This window comes from Palaemon carinicauda, unplaced genomic scaffold (genome assembly GCF_036898095.1).
Source record: "Palaemon carinicauda isolate YSFRI2023 unplaced genomic scaffold, ASM3689809v2 scaffold218, whole genome shotgun sequence".
NCBI lineage: Eukaryota > Metazoa > Arthropoda > Malacostraca > Decapoda > Palaemonidae > Palaemon > Palaemon carinicauda.
The window spans coordinates 31,176-56,748 of NW_027169788.1; the positions used below are offsets into that span (position 1 = coordinate 31,176).

The following is a 25,573-nucleotide window of genomic DNA, read 5'->3' on the forward strand; positions in this document are numbered from 1 at the left end:
TCAACATTTTTTTGGATGACATTGACTGATCTGTGGTTGTTATGAAATTGGCAGTCTTTGGACATTCATATGTTTCTGATCTCGAAAGGAGATTTGAGGGATCAGAAATAAAAATTGATAATGTGAAATTTGAAGTGTCATTTTTTGGTTGGAGAGGTGCCACATTTTCCATCTTTCTTAACAATACTAGTCTTTTAGATCCTTTGGTATCTTATAATCCTGACTATTTAATTGTATATCTGGGAGGTAATGACTTAAAAGCTGACATAGACTTATCCTTAGTCAAAGAAAATTGCAGAGCATTTTATATCTTAGTTCGTGAAAAACTACCAAATACTTGCCTTATTGCCTCGCAAGTAGAGCTGAGGTTTCATGTAAACAGGAATAGGTTTGATGCCCCTCTTACAGAACACTATAAATTACTTAGACGCTATTTCAATAAGTTTGTACTAGGTTTAAAGTGTAAAGATTTTCTGTTTAGATAACCAGAGGTTTAAATTGATGAAAGATTGTTTGAGGTTTTGTTACAGAAAAAATAAAAGTTTGTAATCATGTCTAATTTGTCTCTTTTAATCAATAGTCGGAAATATATCCGAGGACAAGTGACAAAGTATTATAACAATAAGATTTCACTCCAAACTAAAACCACCTATGAGAAACATGTCCTCAAAGCTAAGTTTAAATCGTATCTTGATGACTTGAGGGACCATGATAGCAAAATTCAAGCCTTGATATGGCAAGAGGAAGAAAGTAGTGATAAACTTACAGTGGAATTGGCGAATTGTGAATCTTATATTGATAAACTCAATGAAATGTTAGCCTTCCTTGAAGATACTGTCTCTTTCACTTCTAGTACCTTAGATGCTGCAAGGAGTTTGCTTAAGAGTCCTACTGCTCCCCTTCCTACTTTCAGTAGCACTGAAGGGGAAAATATAAACAAATTCTTAACAGAATTTGAGGATACCACAGGCTCCTTTCAGCTTAAGGATAGGGATAAGTTGTTGTTGTTAAAGCAACAAGTTTCGGGGCGTGCTTCCGTTTTGTTGAGTTCACTTGAAGTGGATAAACAGACTTATAATGATGCCAAGGAACTTTTGTTAGCAGCTTTGGCTTCTGGTTCGCTGCAGAAATTCAATACTATTAAACAAATAGCAGAGATGAGATTAACGTACAGCACAGATCCATTTTCCTATATTAGTCACATGAAAAACTGTATTGAATCTGTTAAGTTGCAAAAAATTGAAACTAATGACTTTTTGAATTATTTCTTTTGGCAAGGTTTGAATGATACTTTCAAAAATCAGTTGACTATCATAACAAATAAGACCAGACCTTCATTGGATGAAATGAAGGATAAATTTTTTGAGGCAGCAGAACGATATTCATTAGCTACCCAGAATTTCCATTCAAAGAAACATTCTAAAGGTTTTAATATCAAATCTTCAACAACAAATTTGGCTACTAATGTCAATTTTAGCAAGACTAACGGGCCTTCAGTTAAGTGTACTTTATGTGCTTTAGACAAGGAAAGAGACTCTTCTCATCCTATCTATAAGTGTAAGTATTATGATAGTCCAAAGGCCAAAGTTGATAAATTGAAGGAAATTGGAGGATGTTTAAAGTGCGCTAAAGCCAATCATTCCACCGAATCTTGTAATTTTGTTTTGCGAAAGAAATGTTTTCATTGTGGAAAATGGCATTTTACCTATCTGTGTATAAATGGAAATGAAGAAAGGAGTTTACTGGGTGCCACCAATAAAATCGAAGCAACCCCTGTTACCTCTCAGAGTCAAAAAGTGTCCAAAAAAGGGAAAAACTGTAAATCTGCTCCCAAAGAGGAGGTTTCTAGTGGCATGATTCTATCAGTGGGTGCTTTACGGACTACCAGTACAGAGTCAATTTTGCCTACTTTTACTTGTTACCTAAGTAACCGGGTCGAGATTAGGTGTCTTGTAGACAGTGGTTGCCAGACTAATTTTATTACGGAAGCTGTAGCCAATACTAGTAATCTCAAGGTGTTAAAAGAAAAGGTACATTTGACTGTTAACGGTTTTAACTCGAGTAAGCAGTATGTAACTAAGCTTGTGGAAGTAGAGGTAGAGATAGGTAAGGAAAGGTTCAAGATTGAAGCACTCTGTGTACCATCTATTGATATAAATTTGAAACTTCCACAGCTTTCTAGGATTACAACTGCGTTTATTGAGAAAGGCTATGTCTTGGCAGACAATCAACTGTTAAACCATCAGGAGGAGATCAATAACATTGATTTCATATTAGGTACAAATTCTATGTATTGTCTTTTGAGCTCAATGGTAAATTTTGGTCAGCCGATTCCCTCTGTCTATAGTCAATGTGCTCTAGGGGTTATGCTATTGGGTAATCTGCAGAACACTATTTCTAATTTGAAATACTTACCTGATTTAAATTATGCCTCATACAATGGTAATAATTCGGACATTTCTACTTATTTGTCTGTAGAGTCTTCTGTTGTCTATCTAGGCTTTGGTTCAAGCATCTTGTGTGATGATTCAAACTTTATGGAAGAGGAGGTAACTCTTGATGTTGAATCAAATTTTGCAGTGTTCAAAGATGATGGAAGTATTTCGGAGACTGAATTGAATAAAACTGCAAACGAAGTTCTCATGAAATATGATGAGAAGAAGGTATTAAACTATGACCAATTAGAATTCGAAAACTGCTCTTCAGAGGTCAATGATCAACTTGTTAGATTTGCTTTGAATCATTCTGTTCGTACTGAAAAGGGCAGGATATCCATGCCTCTTTTATGGAACAGTAAAGTATCTCATCTTCTTGGTAGGAATTACAATCTTGCTAAAGCTGTGCTAAAATCTAACTTAAAAAAGTTAAGAAAGAATGAGCTTCATTTACATTTGATGGATGATGCCATTAAAGAACAAGAACAACTTGGTATAATACAGAGGATTCCAAATTTGGATCAGTATATGGAAGAACATCCTGAGCATAGTTTCTTACCGCACATGGGTGTGTTTAAACTAAACAGGGAGACCACTAAGTGTAGAGTAGTTTTTCTCTCGAATATTTGTGAAAAAGATTTGTCTAAGCCAGCTACTGTTAGTCATAATCAGAGTATACATTCTGGACCTTGTTTAAACCAAAAGATTGCTTCAGCTCTTTTACACCTGAGATTTGGGTCTAAGCTTCTATGCTTTGACATCCGGAAAGCTTTTAACCAAATAGAGCTGAATCCCTCTGATCAGAATAAATTACTATTTCTTTGGTATCGTAATGTAAAGAAAGGAGATTTTTCTCTTGTGGGGTATAAGAATGTGCGATTGAGTTTTGGATTACGATGTTCACCAACAATTTTGATGTTGAGTTTATACAAGATTTTGGTCCTGGATACTGAAGGGAATTCTGAGGAGGTTGTATGTTTGAAAAGGTTGATTTATCAATTATTTTATATGGATAATGGTGCTTTCACTTGTAGTGATTCATCAACTTTGAAATGGGCTTATCAGTTATTGCCATCTATTTTTGAGCCCTATAAGATGGAATTACAACAAATTGTTACTAATGATGGTTCACTTCAGGAGGATATTGATGCTGGTCTTGAAAACAAAACTGACAGTAAAGTTAAACTTTTAGGCTTGCAGTGGCATAGGCAAGATGATATATTGTCAACTAGACCTATTGCTCTTGAGGGATCAGCCAATACAAAACGTTTAATTCTCAGGTCGATAGCCTCTAATTTTGATTTATATAATTTCAATGGACCAGTTTTTAACAGATCTAGAGTTTTTATGCATGGCTTACAGTGTGACAAATCACTTGGATGGGATGATCCATTATCACAAGAGCGAATGAAAGAGTGGAACTGTATTTCAAGACAAGCTAATGCAACTCCAGAAATTATGGTAGAACGATTTGTAGGGGAAAGAGATGCATCTTATAGGATACTAGCTTGTGTTGATGCAAGTAATCTCATGTATGGAGCCGTACTTTATATTGAGAATATAGATACAGGTAAGGTTAGTTTTGTATTGGCCAAAAACAGAATTGTGAACACAAATTTGAAGACTAAATCAATCCCTTCCCTGGAGTTGCAGGCTATTAGTTTAGGTACAGAGATGCTTATGGAACTTTATAAAGAACTGTCTGGTCCTGCATGTGTCATTCCCATTAATATTAAAGCACTGACTTTGTATTCTGATAGCTTGGTAGCGTTAACTTGGGTAAATTCCTATGCTAGTAAACTTGATAAAATGCAGGGAAAATCCAATTTTGTCTTGAATAGGTTACATCGTATAAATCAGCTTTGTGAAATCTTCCCTGTGAACTTTACCTTCACAAGTGGGCAGAATAATCCTGGGGATTGCATAACTAGATGTTTATCATACAAACAACTCAAGAAAACTAACTATTTCTCAGGACCACAAATTCAGTCAAGTGATGTAGCAATAAGTCAAAATGTACTGAGTTTCACCATCCCGAATCCTTTATTCAAGATCAATGATGATAATGTTGAAAGCAAAGACGTTGGTAGTTATAATATACAGTGCAATAATCTTTCCATATCATCTGAATATCTAGTTTCTCCAAACAGATATTCTGACTTTCGCCATTTAGTGGCTGTAATTGCTAGGGTTCTGAGATGTTGGAATAAGTGGAAGGCTCGTACAAAGTTGAACAGACCAACTTGTAAGGATTTGATGGTTATTGAATCTGGGTATTACAAAGAGGCTGTTATGCACATAATTTTGAAAGATCAGCTTGTCTATTTCCCTGAAGTCTTTGATTATTTTGGGTCTGATTTGAAAAGGGTCAAGAACATACCCAATCTTGTCAGTCAGCTTAATGTTTATCCTGATCAGGTTGGAATTCTGAGGGTGAGAAGCAAATGTGATCGGTGGAAAGAGGGTGAAAGATGCTATTTCCCTATTCTTTTGCACAAGCATAGTGAGTTAACAAAGTTGATAATTCTTGATTTGCATGTAAGGCTGAAACATGCTGGATGTTATTCACTTTTAGCAGAGCTGCGGAAAGAGTTTTGGATACCTCACTATTTCTCAGTTGTTAAAAATGTCCTTAAGGATTGTGTTACGTGCAAAAGGTATAATGGTCGTTCTGTGAAACTGAATCAGTCCCCATATCGTGATGTTAGATTGCATCCTTCTGAGATTCCTTTTGGGTATGTGTACATAGATTACTTTGGTCCTTATACTGTTAAACAGGAACATAGAAAGCTAAAAGTGTGGGTTCTTTGCCTTACCTGTATGTTTACTCGAGCAGTCAATTTGAAGATTTGCGTGGATATGTCTGTTAAAGAATTCCTTCGTTCTTTTATGCTTCACACGTTTGATTATGGATTGCCAGAGTTTTGTGTAAGTGACTTAGGCACACAGATAGTAGCAGGAGGTAACATCATAATGGATTTTCTTAAAGATCCTGAAACCCAGAGGCATTTTGATGAGGCTGGTGTACAATCGATAAAATTTGATCGGTATTTTAAAGGCTGCAGTCAAATGGGTTCTTTGGTAGAGATATGTATAAAGATGGTCAAACATTTGATAAATAAGTCCATTGGTACAAATGTTCTAGAATTTAGAGATTTTGAATTTGTTGTTAGTCAAACTTGTCACTTGGTGAATAAGCGTCCAATTGCTTTTAAAGAGGCATTAAGGGATTCGAGCAACGAGCCTGTTCCTCACCCTATCACTCCGGAAAGACTTATTCATGGCTATGATCTCTTATCCATCAATGTCATTCCTGATCTACAGCCTGATCCTGAGATTGATCTTGAATATATTCTTGGTACCACCCCGTCAGAAAGGATAAAGAATAATTATCAAAAACTAAATGCAATCAGAAAAAATCTCATAGACAATTATCATTCGGAGTTTTTAGCTACCCTAATAAAACAGGCAGTTGATAAGAAGGACCGATATCGTCCTTGTCATCATCAGCATCTTAATGTAGGTGATATTGTTTTAATCAAAGAGACTCATGTAAAACCCCTTAACTATCCTATGGGAAAAATTACAGAGGTAATTAAGAATTCAAGTGGTGAGGTGACTAATGCTATCGTTTTGAAAGGTAAAACAAATGAGCTGGTGAAAAGGCATATAACCAGTCTCATCCCTCTTTTAAAACCCGATATTGCTGAAGAGATCAATCCTTCAGTTAATGAGGAATTAGATGCCAAACCTAAATTTAGAGGAAGGTCAAGGAGAAGGGCAGCAGTCGAGTCAGAGAAAAGGACTAGGCATGTGCTCCAAGACTGAGATGGTTTGATAACTTTGTAAATATGTAATTGTAAATATGCATGTTTTCATTTTAAATTCAACTTTTTACATGTTTTGTAAAAAGACTGAATCCCTTCCCTGGAGTGTTGAAAATGATGTAAAATTATTACATCACTTATGTTTTTCTTCTATTTATCATTGTTCTTATATAATGCGTTCTTAAAGGTTTAATATTTGGTTTAATTATTGTTAATTTGAATAATGTAATCATTAGTATAATTTAGTAAATTTAATTGAGTTTTTCTATGTTTACTTCGAGCTTATAAAGGGAATATGTAATTATATTTTCGTTGTGACGGTAAACACCTTTTAAGTCTCGAAGGTATAACAACTGTTAACGGGCAGCTACTACTGTTTGTTTCTTTTGTTTTCCGAGGAAAGGAAACGCTGAGCAGCTGAGACAGTCGTAGTGGAGTCCGTTTGGAAAAATCGTACCAGTCAGTTAGTTGGTTTGGTTGGTGGAATCAACGTAGAGCCGGTTGCTTTTCTTTCAAGCTCGACGGTTATATTAATAATGGACGGCTAATTACAACGAACTGTGCCCAAATCACCGCTCCTGCTCAAGTCTTGCCAGCAACGAAGACATGTCTCTTACCATCTTAGACACAGGATATACTTCATTTATTGCCGAACTTCCGAGGTGCCGATAAGGCTTTAAGGTACGTCACAACGAAATGATGGGTGTCTATTTCTAAAGTGATCCTAGCCTTCTTATCATTTCACCAATGGAAATGATGGCACACTTATTTGCAAACTTGCTTAATAGTCCTGAATTTAATCGTTATATTTAGTGATTCATATTAACATATCTTATTAAACTAAATATATACCTATTGAAGCATAAAAAACTACTTAATAATTTGTAAGAAATTTGTTTTATCTTCGGATACTATTCGTTTATTTTAACATCTCGAAAATCTAATTTCTAGGATCAGCTTCATGGAAGTAATGTTCATATATATAAATATAAGTTTTTGAAGGATCCTTTAACTCTAATTCTTTATTTTATTTTTCGAGATGTGTTTATGCTAATTTAGGTTTTTGCAGTTGTTACCCCCTTGTCGTTACTATTTAAGTTTATTATTATTAGGGGGTAATAGAATGTTTGTTTGTTTTTCTTCAGGGCTCTCTTGAAGTTGCGGGAAATTGGGAAGGACCGAAACTTTCACCCCCTTGTCGTTACCCTTTGACACAAGGTCGGTCCTCCTAAGGATACTCTCAAATGATTTTTATAGTTACCCAAACCGAACATCCTTTCAAGAAATTTAGAAATATTTAACCTAAATTTAAAAAAAAAACTATTCTGAAACCTTTAATCAAATTTAAGAGTTTTATTTTGTTTGAGTTTTATTACTAAAATTTCCTGTATAGATAACTTTTTTCAAGAAGAGGACTCGTAAGTCGATAGTCCCCTTTTCCAAATGCAGAGAGTGCAGATGCTCGTCTTCACATCGGGCAACCTGGAGCAGAGCAGAAAGAAAGAAGAGAGAAAGACTTTGTGCGTTTGGTGGACCTGAAGGACATGAAGGACGCTTGTTTTCAAAGACCCGTTCGTCAGTCTTACAGGAAGTACTTCTGCTTCATCCTCAGGAGATTAGTAGACCAATTCAAAGCTTTGTGCTTCGACTGTGCACTGCTTACGTAAGTTGTCACTCTGGTCTCATTTTGTGGCTCTTGGATGGGATATGGCTTTTGAGGAGTTTTTTATGTCTGATCCTGGCTTCTTCCAAAAGGCAGTTGCTTGAGGTGTTAGACCGACTACCCTCTTTTGTCGCAATCTGGGGTTTGTGATGAATTTGGAAAAGCAGTCTCACCCTCCTCAACCGAGGATCAAGCACCTTGGCATGCAGATAGATATGATAGTTTTTCCACCAGACAATCTCATTGACTTAACCTGAGAGTTGTTGCTCCCATTCCCGTTTGAGAAGCTTATTCAACATAGGTGGCTCCACAAGCAATCTCTTCATTAGTGTCTGAGGTGTCACTGGCCGTTAGCTAGCGATCTCCAGTGGTGTAAGATTTGTGGGATAATCTTATCTGGTGGCTGGACAGCACAAACCCCACTAAGAGTGCTTCAGGGAAATGGGTCTCAGAAGAAAAGCACCTCAAAATCAACTTGTGGAAATGAATGCAGCATTCCTAACACAATAACCTTTCCAACGCAGTTTAATAGGGTACTCAGTAGTGTTGATGAGCGACAACGCTCAGTAATAGCATATGTTATGAGGAGCAACTGTCTTGCGCAATCTTGTGAATTGACAAGTTAGGTTTACATCTGGGCAATGGTCTATCCTTTAGAGCTATTAGCAAGGTGTCCTACACCAATGGGATCACTTGTACTCTACGTCTTTCCCTCTTTAAACGTGATATCGTGGTGGATCAACAGAGTTTTGATCATGCCTAGGTGTCAGGAGTACCCTGGTGGCTCCCTGATTACCACAATATGAGTGAGATCCTGATCTGTTAGCACTTTGAGGCGAGTTCCCCCAGAGAACTGTGAATATTTCCTCCAATCTGTGAAGTCGTTTTTGGTTGGAGACTACAGTATCTCCTCCGGGTGAAAGACTTCTAGCAAGGGACTGTGCTGGAGATGTGTGAAGGTCTACCATTGGCCTTGACAGTTATTATCTAAGGAAGAGGACCTTATCTGTGATTGGTGTCATAGAAGGGACACTCCTCCCATCATTACTGCTCTAGCACAGATTGCAATTATCCTTGTCCCTGTTTTCGCTTAGGAAGCGCTTCTCAGTCATGCTGGGGAAGGCTATTGCTCAGCTTTGAGCAAAGTCCTCTGACTGAGAAGCTAGATCTATTCTCCTCGTGGGAGTTGTCTATGCTTGTGAAGAGCTTCAAGTAGCCTAGTCTTGTCCACCCCTGGACCTCAGTCCCCAGAGTGGGATGTGATTAGTATTCTCAAGTTTCTTGTGCATGCCTCATATGAACCTTTTAAGATGAGTGTCAGACAAAGATCTGACTCTGTACATTGTCTTTCAGCCACCTTAGCTTTGTCAAAGTTAATTGATGAGCTTTTGACATCTTGCATATTCCCAATCAATCTGAAGGACTAAAGGAGGCCGCCTTCGCTTGTTCCGGAGTTTGTGGTCAAGACCCAGCTGCCCATGATACCAAGTTTGAGTCCTCCTTCATCTTTTCTCAGGAGGCATCCAGAGGTCATCAGAATTATTGGCTCTCTGTCCTGCCAGTTTACTGTTGGTATGGGCATAACGCCTGTTTCCTCTCTCAAATACTTCACAAGTTCCAGGCCTAAGGTTCAAAGTGTGTCTCCAGCTGATTGACTGAGAAATCTTCCCTTGCCACCTGTCAGTAGTTCTAACTACCTCGTTCAATGTTAAACGATAACCCTAGCTTTATGAAAAGGACTTAGGTTTGTATAGTTAGAAAAAATACAAATTACTCAAAATATTTGTGAATTTTCAGCCGGAGAGAAAATGTTAATATTATTTAAAGTTACATAAAACCAAATGGAAATTAGTATTTGAAAATTCACTTATGTAATAAGATAAGTCTCGTCTTCCTCTTCAATTAACTGAATTTGTTGTCCAGTCTATGGTCTTATGTAACTCGATAGTACTCTTTCCACTTGTTGTGCATTCACAATTATACAAGTGTGAAAAGTGTGAAAGCACCTGACTGGAAAGATGTCCCTCTTATGTTTGTTTAACATACTGTACGTCATTTCTGACATCTAACTGGTAGTTATATCTCACGTTACATCAATGTTTAAGTCATGAGATAATTAAGTAGTGTACTTCAGATGGAAGCTTAATAATGTAGATGTCTTGTTTTTATAAAATGACAGCAGGTTCTAACTACTTGTCCGTGTTCAGAACATGTACAGAAGGTCCTCAACTTACAAACCTTCGACTTGAAAACATTGAGAGATACAAACACAAAGATGAGATGAAGAAATACTGTAATGAAACAATACTATATCATTTAATACAGTAAGCACAATGACGTTTGTCATAACCTGATATCTATTTCAGATGAAACCAGACTATTTGCTGATTTTTGCAGCTAAAAATCTGCAACTCCTAAAGGAGCCAGCAAGAGAACTCCCTCCTCGATACAATCTACTCGAACAACCACATGTCAATATCTTCCACAAAGCCGTAGGTTCACTGCGACTTCATGCCTGGAGACTATCCAGCATCTCCTCTCTGAGAGAGGATTTTTGCAACAAGTTGCAATCAGGATGTCTGGACACCTGCAAAAGTCATCAGCAGCAGTCTACCAGGCAAAGTGGAAAGTCTTCTGTGGTTGGTGTCGTGGAAGGGGTATCTCTTCACTCGATGCCACTATTCCAGCAATAGCGGAGCTCCTCGTGTATTTGTGTGAAGAAATGCGCCTATCAGTCTCGGCAGTGAAAGGCTATCGCTCAGCCTTAAGCCTCACCTTCAGGCTGAAAGGAATGGACAGTTCTTCCTCGCTAGAACTTTCTCTACTCATACGGAGTTATGAACTTACCTGCCCTCAGTCGGAAGTCAGACCCCCCCATGGAACGTGGTTCGAGTTCTCAGGTCTCTTAAGAGACCTCCCTATGAACCATTACGCCAGACATCAGATCGCCACCTAACCTGGAAGACGGTGTTCCTACTAGCTTTGGCCTCGGCCAAGCAAGTCAGCGAACTTCATGGAGATGGGGGCAGGTAACGTTCAGCTTCGTTCCTGAGTTTATTGTTAAGACTCAGAATCCAGGAGTAGCGGATCCTCGATTCGGCTCCTTCCGGATTTCTATTCTCCGTACTGTAACAGATGACTCAGACCATCTCTTACTATGCCCAGTAAGGAGCTTGAGAGGCTCTACCTCAGTGGTTCTTAAACTTTTTTGCCTTGCGCCCCCCTTCTGCATTAAGCATAGATCCCACGCGCCCCCCCCCCCCTCCCCACCCTTGAAATTTTTGCCAAACTAGAAAGTACCGTATGCATGTATGTGTTGTTTTTATAAACAATATGTTGCGTTTTGTATGCTAATATACTTCGTTGATTATGTGAGTATATGGATGAATGATAGATTTTTATTTCATTTCTGTTGATTTTCTATGGGAATGCACTTTACTATATTTCAATGAAATAAACATTGTCCATAGAAAATGGGTAAGTTAAATATATTATGATGAAACAAAATTTTATCTTAATCTTATTTCAAACTGTTTTAGCATTATACTAGAAAAATACCGATTACTGCAAAAATAAACATAATTTTTACTCTTAATACAATCATTCATGGATCATGACCACATCAAAAAATACTACACATCTTCCTTAGTGATTAATTTATCCATATTTATGTAGTATTGTAAAACAAAAGACATCATAATTACTACATTTCTATTTTCATTGTTACTATTTTAACTACTTGTAATATTATAGAAAAAGTGGATTATAGCCAGTGGCCTTTTTGACTTAGTGCTACTCATCAGTGGGATGGGTGATACTGGCTCTTTTGAGCAACTAGTCGGGGAATGTTTGGTGGTGTTTGGCTCAATGCACATCGGAGATCACTTGGCACATCAAGCTTATTTCTGTTCTTCGTTTTGATTCCAACTAATGCTGAGAACCCTGCTTCACAAAGGTAAGTAGACGAAAAGGGGACAATCACTTGTAGGATTCGCTGATTGATTTTCTGGTAAACTGAAAGATATTTTATCCAAAACTTTCTCATACCAAGAGAGGTAAAACCATCTTTTGCCACAGAATTAAACTTCAGTTCTAGGAACTGCTCTTGTGAATCTTCTGGAACACCATTAACTGCAGTAATTACCAGTACTTGATAATAGTTGAAATATATTATGCAGGACTTGAAAGCCATCATTACTTCGTTTGACAGACTGAGCCAGACGACTGCAACCCTTTGTTATTATAAGAGCGGGTGAGATGGCAATAAGGTGGTACGAGGAAACATTTCTCTGACCACTGTCATCTAAGGGTTAGCCACACGTGTCACTGATAACTTTTGGCATTTATTAATTGAATTTTTGGCATGCTTCGTGATGATAATTAAAAAAAAAAACATATGGAAGCAGTGATAATGTTTTTGACTATTTTGCAAATAATATTACAAAAAAAAAAAAAAGAAAAATGCCACCATCTAGCAGCCCTGCTTGCGGCCCCCCTGGGAAGCTCCTGGCGCCCCCCAGTTTAAGAATCACTGCTCTACCTCAAAAGAACAGCCTCAGCCCGTCCTCGTGTGCCAGCACTAATCGTCAGCAGAGGAAGGACTAAGAGGAGGGTCACCAAGAACACAATCTCTGCATGGATTCGCAGGGTTATTGACCTGGCACTAAATCCAGACCCTCCTCCGTCACGTCGCCCCTAGAGCACATGATGTCAGGGGCTTAGCTACGTCCCTGGCCTTTTAAAGAAATTTTTCAGTGACGCAGGTTCTTCAAGCTGGGATGTAGAAATGGCAAACAACGTTCACATCCCACTACCTGCAAGACGTGACCCACAGGAGACTCGATACTTTCTCTATCGGTCCTATTGTGGCTGCATAACAGCTGGTTTAAAACCTCAAGCTCCTTATTGGACAAGTAGCAGAAGGATGAGGGCATTGTTACCAGATTTTAGTCTGCATGAATGAAAAGGTTTGACTGGCCCTTATTCTTTTCTTCATCATCCCCTCTCTTGGGGAAAGCAGCATCCTAGGTTCTCTACATAGCTGACCTCAAACCATTGCAGAGTTGTTGTTGATGGGCACCATAGTGATTATAGGAATGTGATATCCGGTGTTCCACAGGCTAGTGTTCTTGGCCCATTACTTTTCATACTATATACACATGACATGTGGTTTGGCCTAGAAAACAAGCTTGTTGCATATGCAGATGATGCTACTCTCTTTGCATCAATTCCATCCCCTGAATGTAGATCTGGGGTTGGTGAATCCCTTAATAGAGATTTAGCTAGAATTAGTGCATGGTGCAAATTATGGGGTATGAAGTTGAATCCTAACAAAACTCAAAGTATGATTGTAAGTAGGTCAAGGACGGTGGCTCCTCAACATCCGGATCTCAGTATTGATAATGTTTCTTTAAATATGTATGACTCTTTCAAAATTTTAGGTGTGATTCTCGACAGTAAATTTACTTTTGAGAAACATATAAGGTCTGTGTCTTCTTCAGTTGCACAAAAAATAGGCTTATTGAGAAAGTCTTTCAAGATTTTCGGTGATCAATCTATTCTGAAGAAGTGTTTTAATTCTTTCATTCTACCTTGTTTTGAGTATTGTTCTCCTGTCTGGTGTTCAGCTGCTGATTCTCATCTTAATTTGTTGGACAGAAACTTACGGTCTATTAAATTTCTTATTCCTGATCTAGATATTAATCTCTGGCACCGTCGTTCAATTAGTTCATTATGCATGTTGCATAAGATTTTTCATAACTCTGACCATCCTTTACATTCAGATCTCCCAGGATAATTCTATCCTGTTCGTAATACTAGGCAGGCAGTTAATTCTAATAGCCAGGCCTTCTCCATCACGAGGCTCAATACTACGCAGTACTCTAGAAGTTTTATTCCAGCTGTGACCAAGTTGTGGAATGATCTTCCTAATCGGGTGGTTGAATCAGTAGAACTTCAAAAGTTCAAGGTTGGAGCAAATGCTTTTTTGTTGACCAGGCGGACATGAGTCTCTATAGTTTATTTATGACATATTTGTTTTTGTTGTTGTTAATAGTTTATATATGACATGTCTGTTTTGACGTTGTTACTTATTTTAGAATGATTTATTGTTAATTTGTTCTCTTCATTTATTTATTTCCTTATTTCCTTTCCTCACTGGGCTATTTTTCCCTGTTGGAGCCCCTGGGCTTATAGCATCTTGCTTTTCCAACTAGGGTTGTAGCTTGGATAGTAATAATAATAATAATAATAAAACCATGTTTCCTTGTGTTCCTAGTATTAATATTAATACTGTTACGTCCCCATACCCTGACGAGGTGGTATTGGGAAAGTCCTAGTCTACAAGTTTCCATCTAAAGAACTTCAGAACAACTTTCTAGGATGAGTCACACTTCTTCATACCTTCACACACAGCTTGCGTAGGCCGCAGACCTTGCGTAGCAAGGTTTTAGCGAGGTGCAGGGACTCCTTATTTCTTGAATGCTTACACACTCAAATAAGGAGTCCCCGGGCAAAGCCAAAAGCCAGACTGGCTGGGACGTTCACCCTTCCTGATGGGTGAGTCACCCCTATTAAATAGCATGGTGTGTATTCCAGTTAGGGAACAAATGACAAATTCGTAGATAATTTGTATTTTTCCTAACTATACAAACCTTAGCTATTTAATCAAACTTGCCCGCCAGCCTTATCCCCCTTGAAGTCCTACCTCCAAGCAAAGTGAGCTCAAGCACAGGTGTGTGAGAGGGGGAGGGTAGCAAGCTACCCTCCCCTACCCCCACTAACTAGCGGTGTGGGTAGTAAACCCTCATTAAAAATAATGGCTCGTCATTTCAGCTACGCCGAAAGTAATAACCCCTATTAAACAGCTAAGGTTTGTATAGTTAGGAAAAATACAAATTATCTACGAATTTGTCATATTAGAGGAATTTTCAGCATCTGTTATATTATGAAGTACAGTGAGCCCTCGCTACTTCGCGGTTCGACCATCGCAGACTTTTTTCATTAAATACGGCATCCGATTTCATCAGCAAACCACTATTTTTGGGGGAAACATCATTTTATTCTTGAAAATTGCTACTCTCTAAATAGTTAATTGCTCATTAAGAAAGCGTGTACTTTTGTTTTTAAATTTCGTGTGTGTTTTAAAAATCGAGTATTGTTGACTTCTTATTGTTTTACTTTTGGCTGTGATCAGATCAGCTGACGTCTTGCTGCCGATCTCAAGAATATATCTCTCTCTCTCTCTCTCTCTCTCTCTCTCTGTGGGCTACTTTTCACTATCTCTCATTCCTTACCTCTATCTCACTAACAAATGAAATCTTTGTTGCTTCACAAAGTTTCATTTATATTGAAAATCAATCATGATTCAATTTTCCTTACTTTCTCCAATCTCGCACTATGTCACATCGAACGTTATAACGGTAACTTAATTGTTCGACAACTTTAAAAATCGGCCTAGTACTTGCTTCCTCTCTTACTTTTTTTTTTTTTTAGATGGTTTCATAATTGAGGGGCGTACAAGTTGACTTATAACTGAAGTTAGGAAAAGTATTTTGGATATGGAATGGAGAATCATCTTTAGTAACAGTTTAGAATTATCGTAAATTATCATTCGGTCATTAGCGGCAGTTTGTTATTGTTGATTAAACGCCAAAAAAAAAAAAGAAAAAAAATTGTTTTCCTGCTTTGCTACGTATGTAGGATTTTATATAGATACGGTAAATAATATTTGTAATAACATATTTACTAAAGCTTTTAATATCATTATTTATCACTTTCATCATGCACGTTTAATGCCTTCGTTTGTTTATTACGATCGAAGATGGAGCGTACAGTAAACGAATGGAAGGTTTCCGTTTCTGGCGGCGTCATAAAGAAAAACATTATATAAATGGCATTCATTTATTTGGAAGTCCTAAGAAAAATGAAGTAAAACAAAATCAACATATAATCAATACTTGGTAAGATTGCTGTCGATGCAAAACTAACCTATACACAGATGTGTACACTAAATGCGTCTGTTTCTTCATTATGATCAGAGATAAACGTAAACAAAACATTGGTTGTCATTTTTTATCGTGCTTTTTGGCGTGTTTAGGAAACGCATGATATAAAATCGCCTTTAATATTTGTGCCATTTTTAGTTTAGGGTACTGTAGTACATACATTAAGTGTTCTGTACATTAAAGGGTAGTTTGTTAACAGTACTACGTACAAGGGAAGGTTTTAAAAGTCTGAATATACATGTTAAATAAATACGTAAATATGGTGTCCCTACTTCGCGGATTTTCAGCTATCGCGGCCGGGTTTGGAACCCATCTACCGCGATAAACGAGGGTTCACTGTATTTTAATTGATGTCAGAATAGTATTCAGTGTGAATAAGTGTGTATGCTAGAAAGGGATAATTCTTAATATTGATCTTACCTCTAGTGATTTGTTGAGTCTACTGAATACAATTTTCAGTACAATCCTCTCCCGTTCCTTTGAACTTGTATCACTTGGCGTCTTCCTACAAAGCTGTTTGCTTTCTTTTAACTAGATATTTCTGTGATATCCACCTTCCATTCAAGGAAAATATTAATAGCATAGACGTATAAATGTTCTCTCTTTTGGAGATATCAGATGAATTGTTTAGAGTTCATATTGAGTAAACTCTTCAATATCTCAAGGTTTTTTACATTATAAATGTTCTGTCGTCCTCAATGTGTTCATCAACTTTGTGATAACATTGGTATAATTATTCTCTCATATCTTTCAGGTACGCTTGCTCCTCTTTTACTTGATTGAAGGAGCGATGTCACTCTCCAGTCACAAGTGGAATATTCGTAAGAACTATACAGGAAGAAAATATGCGTGGGAGCTGGCCAGCCTTCATCTTTAGGACTAAATCTACACTTCTTGGAAGAAAGATATATCAGTCAAGGATGGAAAATACATTCTTCAAATACCCTAGAATTACTGAGAAAGTTTTAAATATTAGATGTTTTGTTTAGTTGTATGTTAGTAATATTCAGCTGGTTACTCCAAATCTCATTTATAAAGCCCATCTTTGTTTAATCACTGTTAGATACTTTACTGTATTTGGTTTAGCACTGTTGTAAGCAACTGGTCTTCAGATTTAGACCCTCCACCAGTTTACCTCAAACTTTTCCTCATTGAAAAGTTTTTAAAATATTTTTCTAAGAAAATTGTGAATCTTTTAACTAAACATTGGTAGTGTCATCAGTTCGTTTGCCCCTAACAGCTGCAACTCTCTAACTTCTCCTACTCTGTATTGTTCAAGTGGTCTTCCCACATTTGAGAACAGATCCCTTAGCTCAGGCATAGGAGATCAAGCACTCTTAGAAAATGAATGAATAAATAACTAAGATTTACCAATAGTTAGCCCTATGTCTATATAAGATTAAACCTGAGGCAGAGGACAGCGGAGGATCTCCACTCCAAAAAGGGTGTAATTTGGGTAAGCCTACTTTGCACCTTCAAATTCCCTCTGCTAATTATCGACAAACTGTGTTGATGAAGATCTTAGATTCCCCTATGGAAAAAGTCTAGTTAAGCAGAGTAATATATTTTAAATAAGAGTTCAATAAGCAGATTTAATTCCTTTGATTACTCCACAAAACCTCTTCTTCTTCTTCTTCTTTTTCTTCTTCTTCTTTGTCTACATCTTTTTCCACTTCTATGTGGGGTCGATGTTTCTGGCCAGATTTCTCCATCTACCTCTGTCCCACACCTCATCACCGGTTAATCCCTTTGATCGAAGGTCATCCTTGATACAGTCCACCCACCTTCGCTTTGGTCTCCCTCTCCTTCTCGTTCCCTGTACCTCCATTTCCATCACTCTCCTCCCAATATACGGTTCATCTCTTCTCATGACATGACCGTACCACCTCAGTCTACAAAACCTCTACAATACTTTATCAAGCATAATGTCGATCAAGACACAAGTTAAGATTCTTGAGTTATTGGTCTGCCTTTTTACTCATATCACTCCACAGGCAATCATTCTAGTGTGATTTGGGTTTTGTAGAGTCAAAGTATTGATAGTACTTTATACAATATATTATAAATGGTAAACATCATTGTAAATATTTTGGTGAAATTCTCTTGTAGGTTACTACTTATTGTAAACCTTTAGTTGAACAGAGTCGTCTTGACCGTTGTTCCCAACATGTGAATCGCTCGGCCAATTGGCTCACAGTGTTGAGGCTGGTTACTTAGCTAACCTTGATCATTGATTATAATGTGAAACTAAGTTTATGTCAAAGGAGTTGGACAGCTAACTGAGCATTGACTGAAGGATATAGATAAGAGAAGGCAAGTCATCAAAAGGTTACTAGATAGAAGCTTTAGGTTCCATACAGTTTTCTTTGCAGGGCTAACTACAGTCAATACCTTGTGGGGAGGTTTGTGATGTATATAGTATAGATAGGTCACTTGTGTGTATATTGTGTACTTAAAAAAGCACAAAGGATAAGATACATAAACCATTTTGACAGATTTAGTCAGTTCCAAACTTCAAACCAGATTACCATAAGAAGATACTTTTTGTCTCCCAAAATATCAACATTGTGTCACATATTGTTTCTTATTATCTACAAAATCAGTGAATTGGTAAACATTTCATTCATTATTGTGTATAATGAAGGATAAACATTATTCTACACAACTTATATAATGTAATAAAACTTCCCTCTTTGGTATTTTCCATTTCATGGACTTACGTTGTCATGTCACTTCCCTCTTAATTCAATTCTTAAAATTTTCTATAATTTTTTGTCACTTTCTAATGAATTGCTGAAGATATTTTTATTTGATTGTATGCATAAGACCCTTTCTTTTTAGAACTTTTAAATCTTTCTTATGGTCTTTTAATTGTGTTTGTTTGCTGATAACCACTTTTGAACTTTGCTTGTATTATAGTCCAACATTCACTTCAGATGAACTTTGAAGTACTTTATAGATGTCAGTCATATATTTAAGGCTTCTCAAAATAGCTTAACAACCAAATGTTTTCAATATCAACATCAGAGATTTGTTTGTAACACTTTCAACAGCTTCTTGGAATTATGTCAAAGTTTTTATACGTTATTTTTCTGAAACTTCTGCTCAGCTGAATCCCGTTTTGCAAACGGTGTTATGAAACGAAGAATAAGATTATTGATTTTGAAGTTGTGATGTAAATAAAAGATTGCTTCAATGTTTATTAACCTTTACAGTGAAGAAATTTATTTTTACTCTGCCATGACAAAATCATGAAACTCTTATGTTTGACCGCGAGAGAGAGAATTGTTTAATTTCGGTTTTGTGAAATGAGATGTTGTTCTATGATTTAGGTTTGCTTTGAACTGAAGAGGTTTTAATTTTCCGGTTGATGATAGACATCGAGACATTGTTATTTTATGCACTGTAACTCATCTTTTGAGTCTGTGGGAAGAATCTCTATTGATTTCATGATATGATGCAAGAACCATTTTAGGTATGTTCAGGAATATCAGGTAAAAGTGCTGTTTCTAGAATTGCCTCTGAATGGGAGTCATGTTTTAATAGGATTTCTTTTAGAGGAGTAAATTGATTCTTTTAGGATTTTAAATTTTGTATCTCTGTATTTCTATTAAAATCAAATTTTAGATTTTTGGTATGTTAGTGTTAGTGAGCATTGTTAAATACAGACTAGATTCTAAAACCTTTCTTTATTACAATAAGTTAAACAGGTGTAACAGGAAGTTAAAATCCCAAGAAGTATTATTGATAACTTTAAGGGAAATGTTTTGTCTAATGTTCTGTCAGACTAAAAAGGAAATTACTTAGTTTTTTCATAACTGTCTACCTCTCCGTTGAGTCACAGAACTCTCTTCTCTTCTTTGTTTTCCTAAAATTCTTTCACCTGAATACTACTACAAAATTATACCATTATCATCGACTTTTTTATAGACGCACAAGTTCTCATAATTTTTTTTTTTCACATATGAGTTTTGTATCCATCTAGTGTACTGTACAACTCTTTGGTTCACTATTGGCCTTTGTTACATTCTTTTTCTTTCCTGTGATTGTACGGGACTTTTCCCTACTAATTAATATGGGACTTTTTATTCCTCATGAGCTTATCACATTTTTAAATCATCTTTGTTTATGAATTTATATAATGTCGTTGGTCAAAGTATTGTCACTCGACGAATTTCTGTAACCTGGTCTTCAAATCACATTCTATATAAAAACATCTTATGGGATTAGACTTGATATGAGAACTTCATTTACTTGTGTGATTTGTGCATGAATTCATTGTAGTTGTAGTTCTGTGTTTACATTCATTTTTTTTCCAATGATTTCTTGGTCCTTCTTACAGGTCCTCATCCTGTTATTTCCATATCTACAGGTTTTATATAAATTTCTTAAGACATTTCTGAAATATAAAGTAATCATTTCATCTCTTACCAAACTTCTTTCCATCGCTGACTTGGTTTATTTATAGCTCGACAGAACATTGGTCAAAATACTTGTACTTAGGGGAATCAAATTTTAGTCAGGAGTTAAGAAATCCGTAATATTAAGAGCATAGATAAATCCATTGATAGTTTTAAAGCAATTAGGATTTCCTTAAGGGTAAATTAGTTTATTATACTGTTCTGATGTTTAGTTATGCTCATAGCGTCAGTTATTTTTATTATACTTTTGGCTCCAAGTTTTAAATTTCATTGTCTTATGGGAGAGTTTCATGGTTAGTGAAGTCAAATGGCAGAAGAAAGATTTCAAGATGAATATTTTTGTGTCATTTGGGAAGGAAATATTTTGTGGATGATTGTATCTGGAAGCAGTTAGTCATGAGGTTATACCAAATTATACCAAGAAATAATTGTTTGGTTGGCTTTTGTGTACGGCCAGAATATTGATTTTGTAAGGTGATAGAGACTTGATCTAACCCAACTATTATTGACTGTTCCTCTGGGCCGTATTGCAAGTCCTTGATATTGGTCGCTGGTTCAAGTTGAAATTAATTGTCCAGTTCATTTGATTCTCAAGAACAGTTTAATAATGTTTTTGCAGTATTTTTTGGCCTTTTAAATTTTATCTAATATTTTCCTTTAGATTTTGTACAATGGTTTTCATGGTCTTGTTTTTCTTGACCACTTTCAATCCACTGATAAGACCTGGGTGTCTAATGTGTACACTTGAACTGGTTTGATCCTACCTTTGTTTGTCTTGCTTTTTTTCTCAGTAATGACAGTCTTTTATATTGAGCCAAATGTTTGAATGTTGAAACTGTGTATTGTCAACAGCTGACTTGATTGCAAGAGAAATTTTCTATGTTCTTTGTTCCTCCTCATTTAATGTGTTTTGGTCCTGTTGTTCTGAAGAGGATCCTGTACAGTTCCTGGAATACTTTCCAAAGTTTTCTTTCTTTTGGATTTCCCCATAATTTCAATTATTTATTACATGGCTTAAAAGTCAACTGTCCCCAGGGGAATTCCTGTGTAATCTATTGAATATTTAAAGTACTGTAGTTCTAGGTGGTCTTTTCAAGATCATCTCAAGTCTTAAATCATAATTTGTATATAAAGTTTTTGTAGATTTCCTTTAAAATTTAATATAATGAACTTTTCCCTATTCACTAACATTTCTATCTACTTCCTGTTCTTTGGGGGAGAGTGTATTCATTTCTTCTCCAAGTGCAACTGCTGTGTTGTTACATGATATTCTGGACTTTTCCGTGAGATTTTCTTTATGTGAAATGGCCGTACCACAAACATTGGAAACATCTGGTCACGTACTTTAGCTGTTGACGTTTCCTGTTGTCTTTTGTTGGTTCCAACAGGATTTAATTGTTGTTATGCCAATCCATCTCTTGAGGAAGGCCAATGACATTAATATTTGTATCCATAAGATTCTGTTCTTTTAACTCGTAGTTTGGAAGTTGCTCTTCTGGTTTTTCCACAGAAAATCTCCTGCTCATTTCAAAGAAGCAGTATAAAGTAGCTGGTAGGATACCAACATGATGTTCCACGAGTTAAAGGTGGGAAACACTTAGTGAAAATACTTTCTGTTTCAGCTGGAAATCGGTTCCAGTTTCTGAACTTGAAAACCTTTGCTGTATCCAATTGGATGAGACTTGTTATCTTGCTGTCTGCATTTGAGAAGAAAGAAGTGTTGTTCTTTACTTCATCTTTTTGACCCGATTTGCACAACTTGCTCCTTTGCATTTTTTACATTGCAATTTATATTTCTATCTTGGCCTGACAATATTGGTCTTTGTTGAGGATTATATTAATTTTGATTACCACAATGTGATTGAATTGGTAAAAGGAATAGTTTCAGGTTATGTTAATTTCTATATCTTTTATAGTTTTTTCTTTATTTCTCTTAATTACTTTTGTTTTCTGCTCTGGGCTGCTTCCCTATATTTGGGCCCTCAGGCTAGTAGCAGTCTGCTTTTCCAAGCACCACTGGTAATGGCCAGATTTTTCTACTGTGGCTCACTTTATCTGTAGACTATTTCAGTTAAAAATGATCGCTGGAATTTGTAGCCTTGTTGCTACACTTCTGTTTTTGTCACTTTTCTTCCGTTGGAGTGTCCAACCTCTTGACCTTTACTCTCTAGTCGCAACTACATTTTTTTGCCTCCTTTGTTGCGACTATGTCAAATGTCCTAACACCACCATATTGATCAAATGAACAATGTTGGAGAGATGTTTGTCAAAGTGATTCTCTCTCTTCATACAAATTCATCCGTTCATGTAACACAGTTACTTTTCTCCAATAATTTTGGAGCTATTTTTTACAGGCTGTCAATGCAAGAGCCTGTGTATTGCATAAAGCAAGGCATTCTTAAACGAACAAAGCTATTCAATTGTAAATAGTGCCTCCTCACCTCTCAGACTGACTGCCCAGACACAATGAGGTAATGTTCTGTCATCCAATATACTCTGGATGTGTAGAGTTGAGATAATAAAAGTCATCTATGTTGGTCATTTTCAAAGCAGTTAAGACACTACCAGTTGATAATGGTATAGTTTACTGAATTCCCACAAAGATATCATTGCAGCCAGCTATGATAAAGCATTTAGTGCAAGAAGTTTACTGCAAAATAAATCAATTGTTGAGGCTTCTCAACGGTGATTTGCAAGATTGTGTAGGAAAAAAATTATACAGATTGGAGCAAACTTTGCTACAAAATGCTTTTACATTAATATTTCAAGAGTAGAGTAATGAATTGTGAGTAAAAAGATACCATATAATTGAAAATGTATAGATAGAGGAGGATACAATAAAAATTCATAAGTAGACATAGTAATTTTATTAACCCCAAATACCTTTATACAAGTCAAAGTGCCTAAAAGCACCTCTTGGGTTGCATGGGGCAGGGAGTGCAGTGTGGCCACCCACCTGAAGAGGAGGAAAAAGGAAAGAAGATGAAGAGTTGGTGGGGAGGAGGTATGGGATCCCAGACACTTCTTTTTCATTCCCCCCCCCCCTCTCTTCCTCATTCTCTCTACCCCTTTCCTTGGTGACTTTGTGAGTTTCTCTGATTCTTTTCCTCAGTGTCTCACTCTCCCCTTCTCTCTCACCCAAGTCTCTGTTTCAACCATTTTCCTCCAGATGTTCAGTTCTGTAACTTTGGTCTGAAATATGACGACTTCTTAGTATTTGCCTCATCAGTCAAATTGACCTGATGGAATATTTCATTTATGAGTGACCCTTAAATAGTTCTCGCCAATAAGTTTGTTCATTTGAAAAAGGTCTAATAATGTTCTTGATGAAAAATAAGTGGTTCACTGAAGTTAGTGTTGCATTTATCAAAATCATTTGTCTGTTACTCATTGTATGCTGCTATTTTGATCCAATTATTTTAGTGCCTAACTTTTCTAATGAATACATATAACTTTTTCTTTGTGATATTTCTGTATTAAGCAATATAGAAATGATTTAGTACATCATTTGATGTGTTTTTGTATGAGAAAATATCACTTATTTTTGATACAGAGGTTTCTTAATGAATAAATGTAAGTTAACCTGTGATGTTATTTCTGTTGATTGTTCAAATGCAAATCTAGAAATGGTGAGTGACTGAAACACAAGTACATGATTTGATGTATATTTGTATGAGAAGATAACTCTTAAAAGACTTTACATGGATAAGGAATTATTTAAAATCCTTCTCCTTTCCCAAAGGAACAGGAAATCACCGTCTCAAAAACTTTGCAAGATTTTCTTTTAGATAAAAAGAGAAAATGAAAACCCAACCAAGGCCCTCCCAAGTCCCACCTAGTAACAAATGATTAAAGCAGTTTCTATTCTTTAAAGAAAGGTGTTACTAAGTCCTTGAATGTTTTCATTTTCTCTTTTCATCTTTTTTTTTTTTTTTTGCAATTTATTTTCATATACAGTTTCACATTAATGTATAAGATTAAACTGCTTATTTTACTTTTTACATTCTGACCTTCAATCTCCCTGGTTGAACAATCTTATGAGAACCTCTTTAACAAGACAAATTACAATTTTTATATTTATTTAAGTCTAAAAATTTCTTTGGTCGCTAAAACGCCACAATACGTTCAGACGAGATGAGATACACAATTCTTTATCTAAAACATCATCTTCGGTCAAATGCAACTTAAAGTCACTTCAATAAAATAGTATCAAAAGACATTAAGGCCATTCTCGCATCGGCAATAATTGCGGAAATATTTCTATTCAAATTCCATTAAAAATTACACGGGAACCATAAACACCAAATTGTGCAGACAAAGACACAGAATACTTCATGGGTCACACGCTTCCATCTCTTGAGCCAAAGACAATTTTCCAAAGAAAACCACAGCCTGTAGTCGACCGAATCCTATGCGAACCTCTTACACTAGACTTGTAACAAATCCTGAATAGAAGAACCATGGTATCCCCAAGCGCTTGTCAGGGCTATGTGAGAAAAACATTATCGGCTGAATATGGAACACTTGCATGGGTTTGGTACAGTTAATCGGCATCTTAAATGTCTTCCAGTCTTTTAAACTGGAATGCTGATGTCCAGAGTATTTGAGTTGCCTCTCTTCAACCAGTGACATGTTTTTGAACCAACCTCAGAAACATACTTCTAAGTATCAATGCACCAAATGAATTCAGGATAGATCAATCAAATTTGTTTTGGATCATCATTAGAATACAATACCTTTGGGAATGTCAACAACAGAAAGTATATTCCAAAGAAGAAAAATACAGTACAGAACAGAACCTGAAGGCACAGGAATGCACAGTAATTTCATCAGAGTCCAGACAGCTGCTGTAACAACTCAAATATTTGATTGCAAAACAGAGGATCTGCTTCAAACAATTCACTAGAAGTAGTTTCATTATAAAGTCCATATTTCAATGGCATTCGGTTGCCTCTACTGAAATTTGGACAAACAATCTATTACTCCAGACTGGACAAGTCCAAAATCTAGGAGTGAACTGTACCAAAAAGACGACTATAAAATGGTCATAGATTTACAAATATTGACAAAAAGTCCTTATAAACGACATACCAATAATATCTATTAGAACAAGTATTTTCATACGAGTATCTGCCCAGCAGAGAAAAGGCTTCACATCAAACTTGTCTAAGATGTTACCTTCCTTCTAAATTAGAAATAATCTTCACATTACAGTATTGCA

General features: G+C 36.4%; 1 protein-coding gene and 1 long non-coding RNA gene across 2 annotated transcripts in view; both read left to right on the top strand.

The window, feature by feature from the left end:
- The window catches only part of LOC137636049 (uncharacterized), a 41,322-nt gene extending 17,961 nt beyond the window's left edge, over positions 1-23,361 (top strand). The window contains exon 4 of the long non-coding RNA XR_011042903.1: positions 16,686-23,361. This is a non-coding gene — a long non-coding RNA (uncharacterized lncRNA). The remainder of the gene's footprint in view (positions 1-16,685) is intronic.
- Positions 4,929-7,542, top strand: LOC137636051 (uncharacterized). Its single transcript, XM_068368479.1, has 2 exons — positions 4,929-6,943; positions 7,408-7,542. The coding sequence occupies exon 1, from the start codon at positions 5,256-5,258 to the stop codon at positions 6,261-6,263; it is 1,008 nt and encodes a 335-aa protein (XP_068224580.1). The 5' UTR covers positions 4,929-5,255; the 3' UTR covers positions 6,264-6,943; positions 7,408-7,542.
- Positions 23,362-25,573: the final 2,212 nt, after the last annotated feature.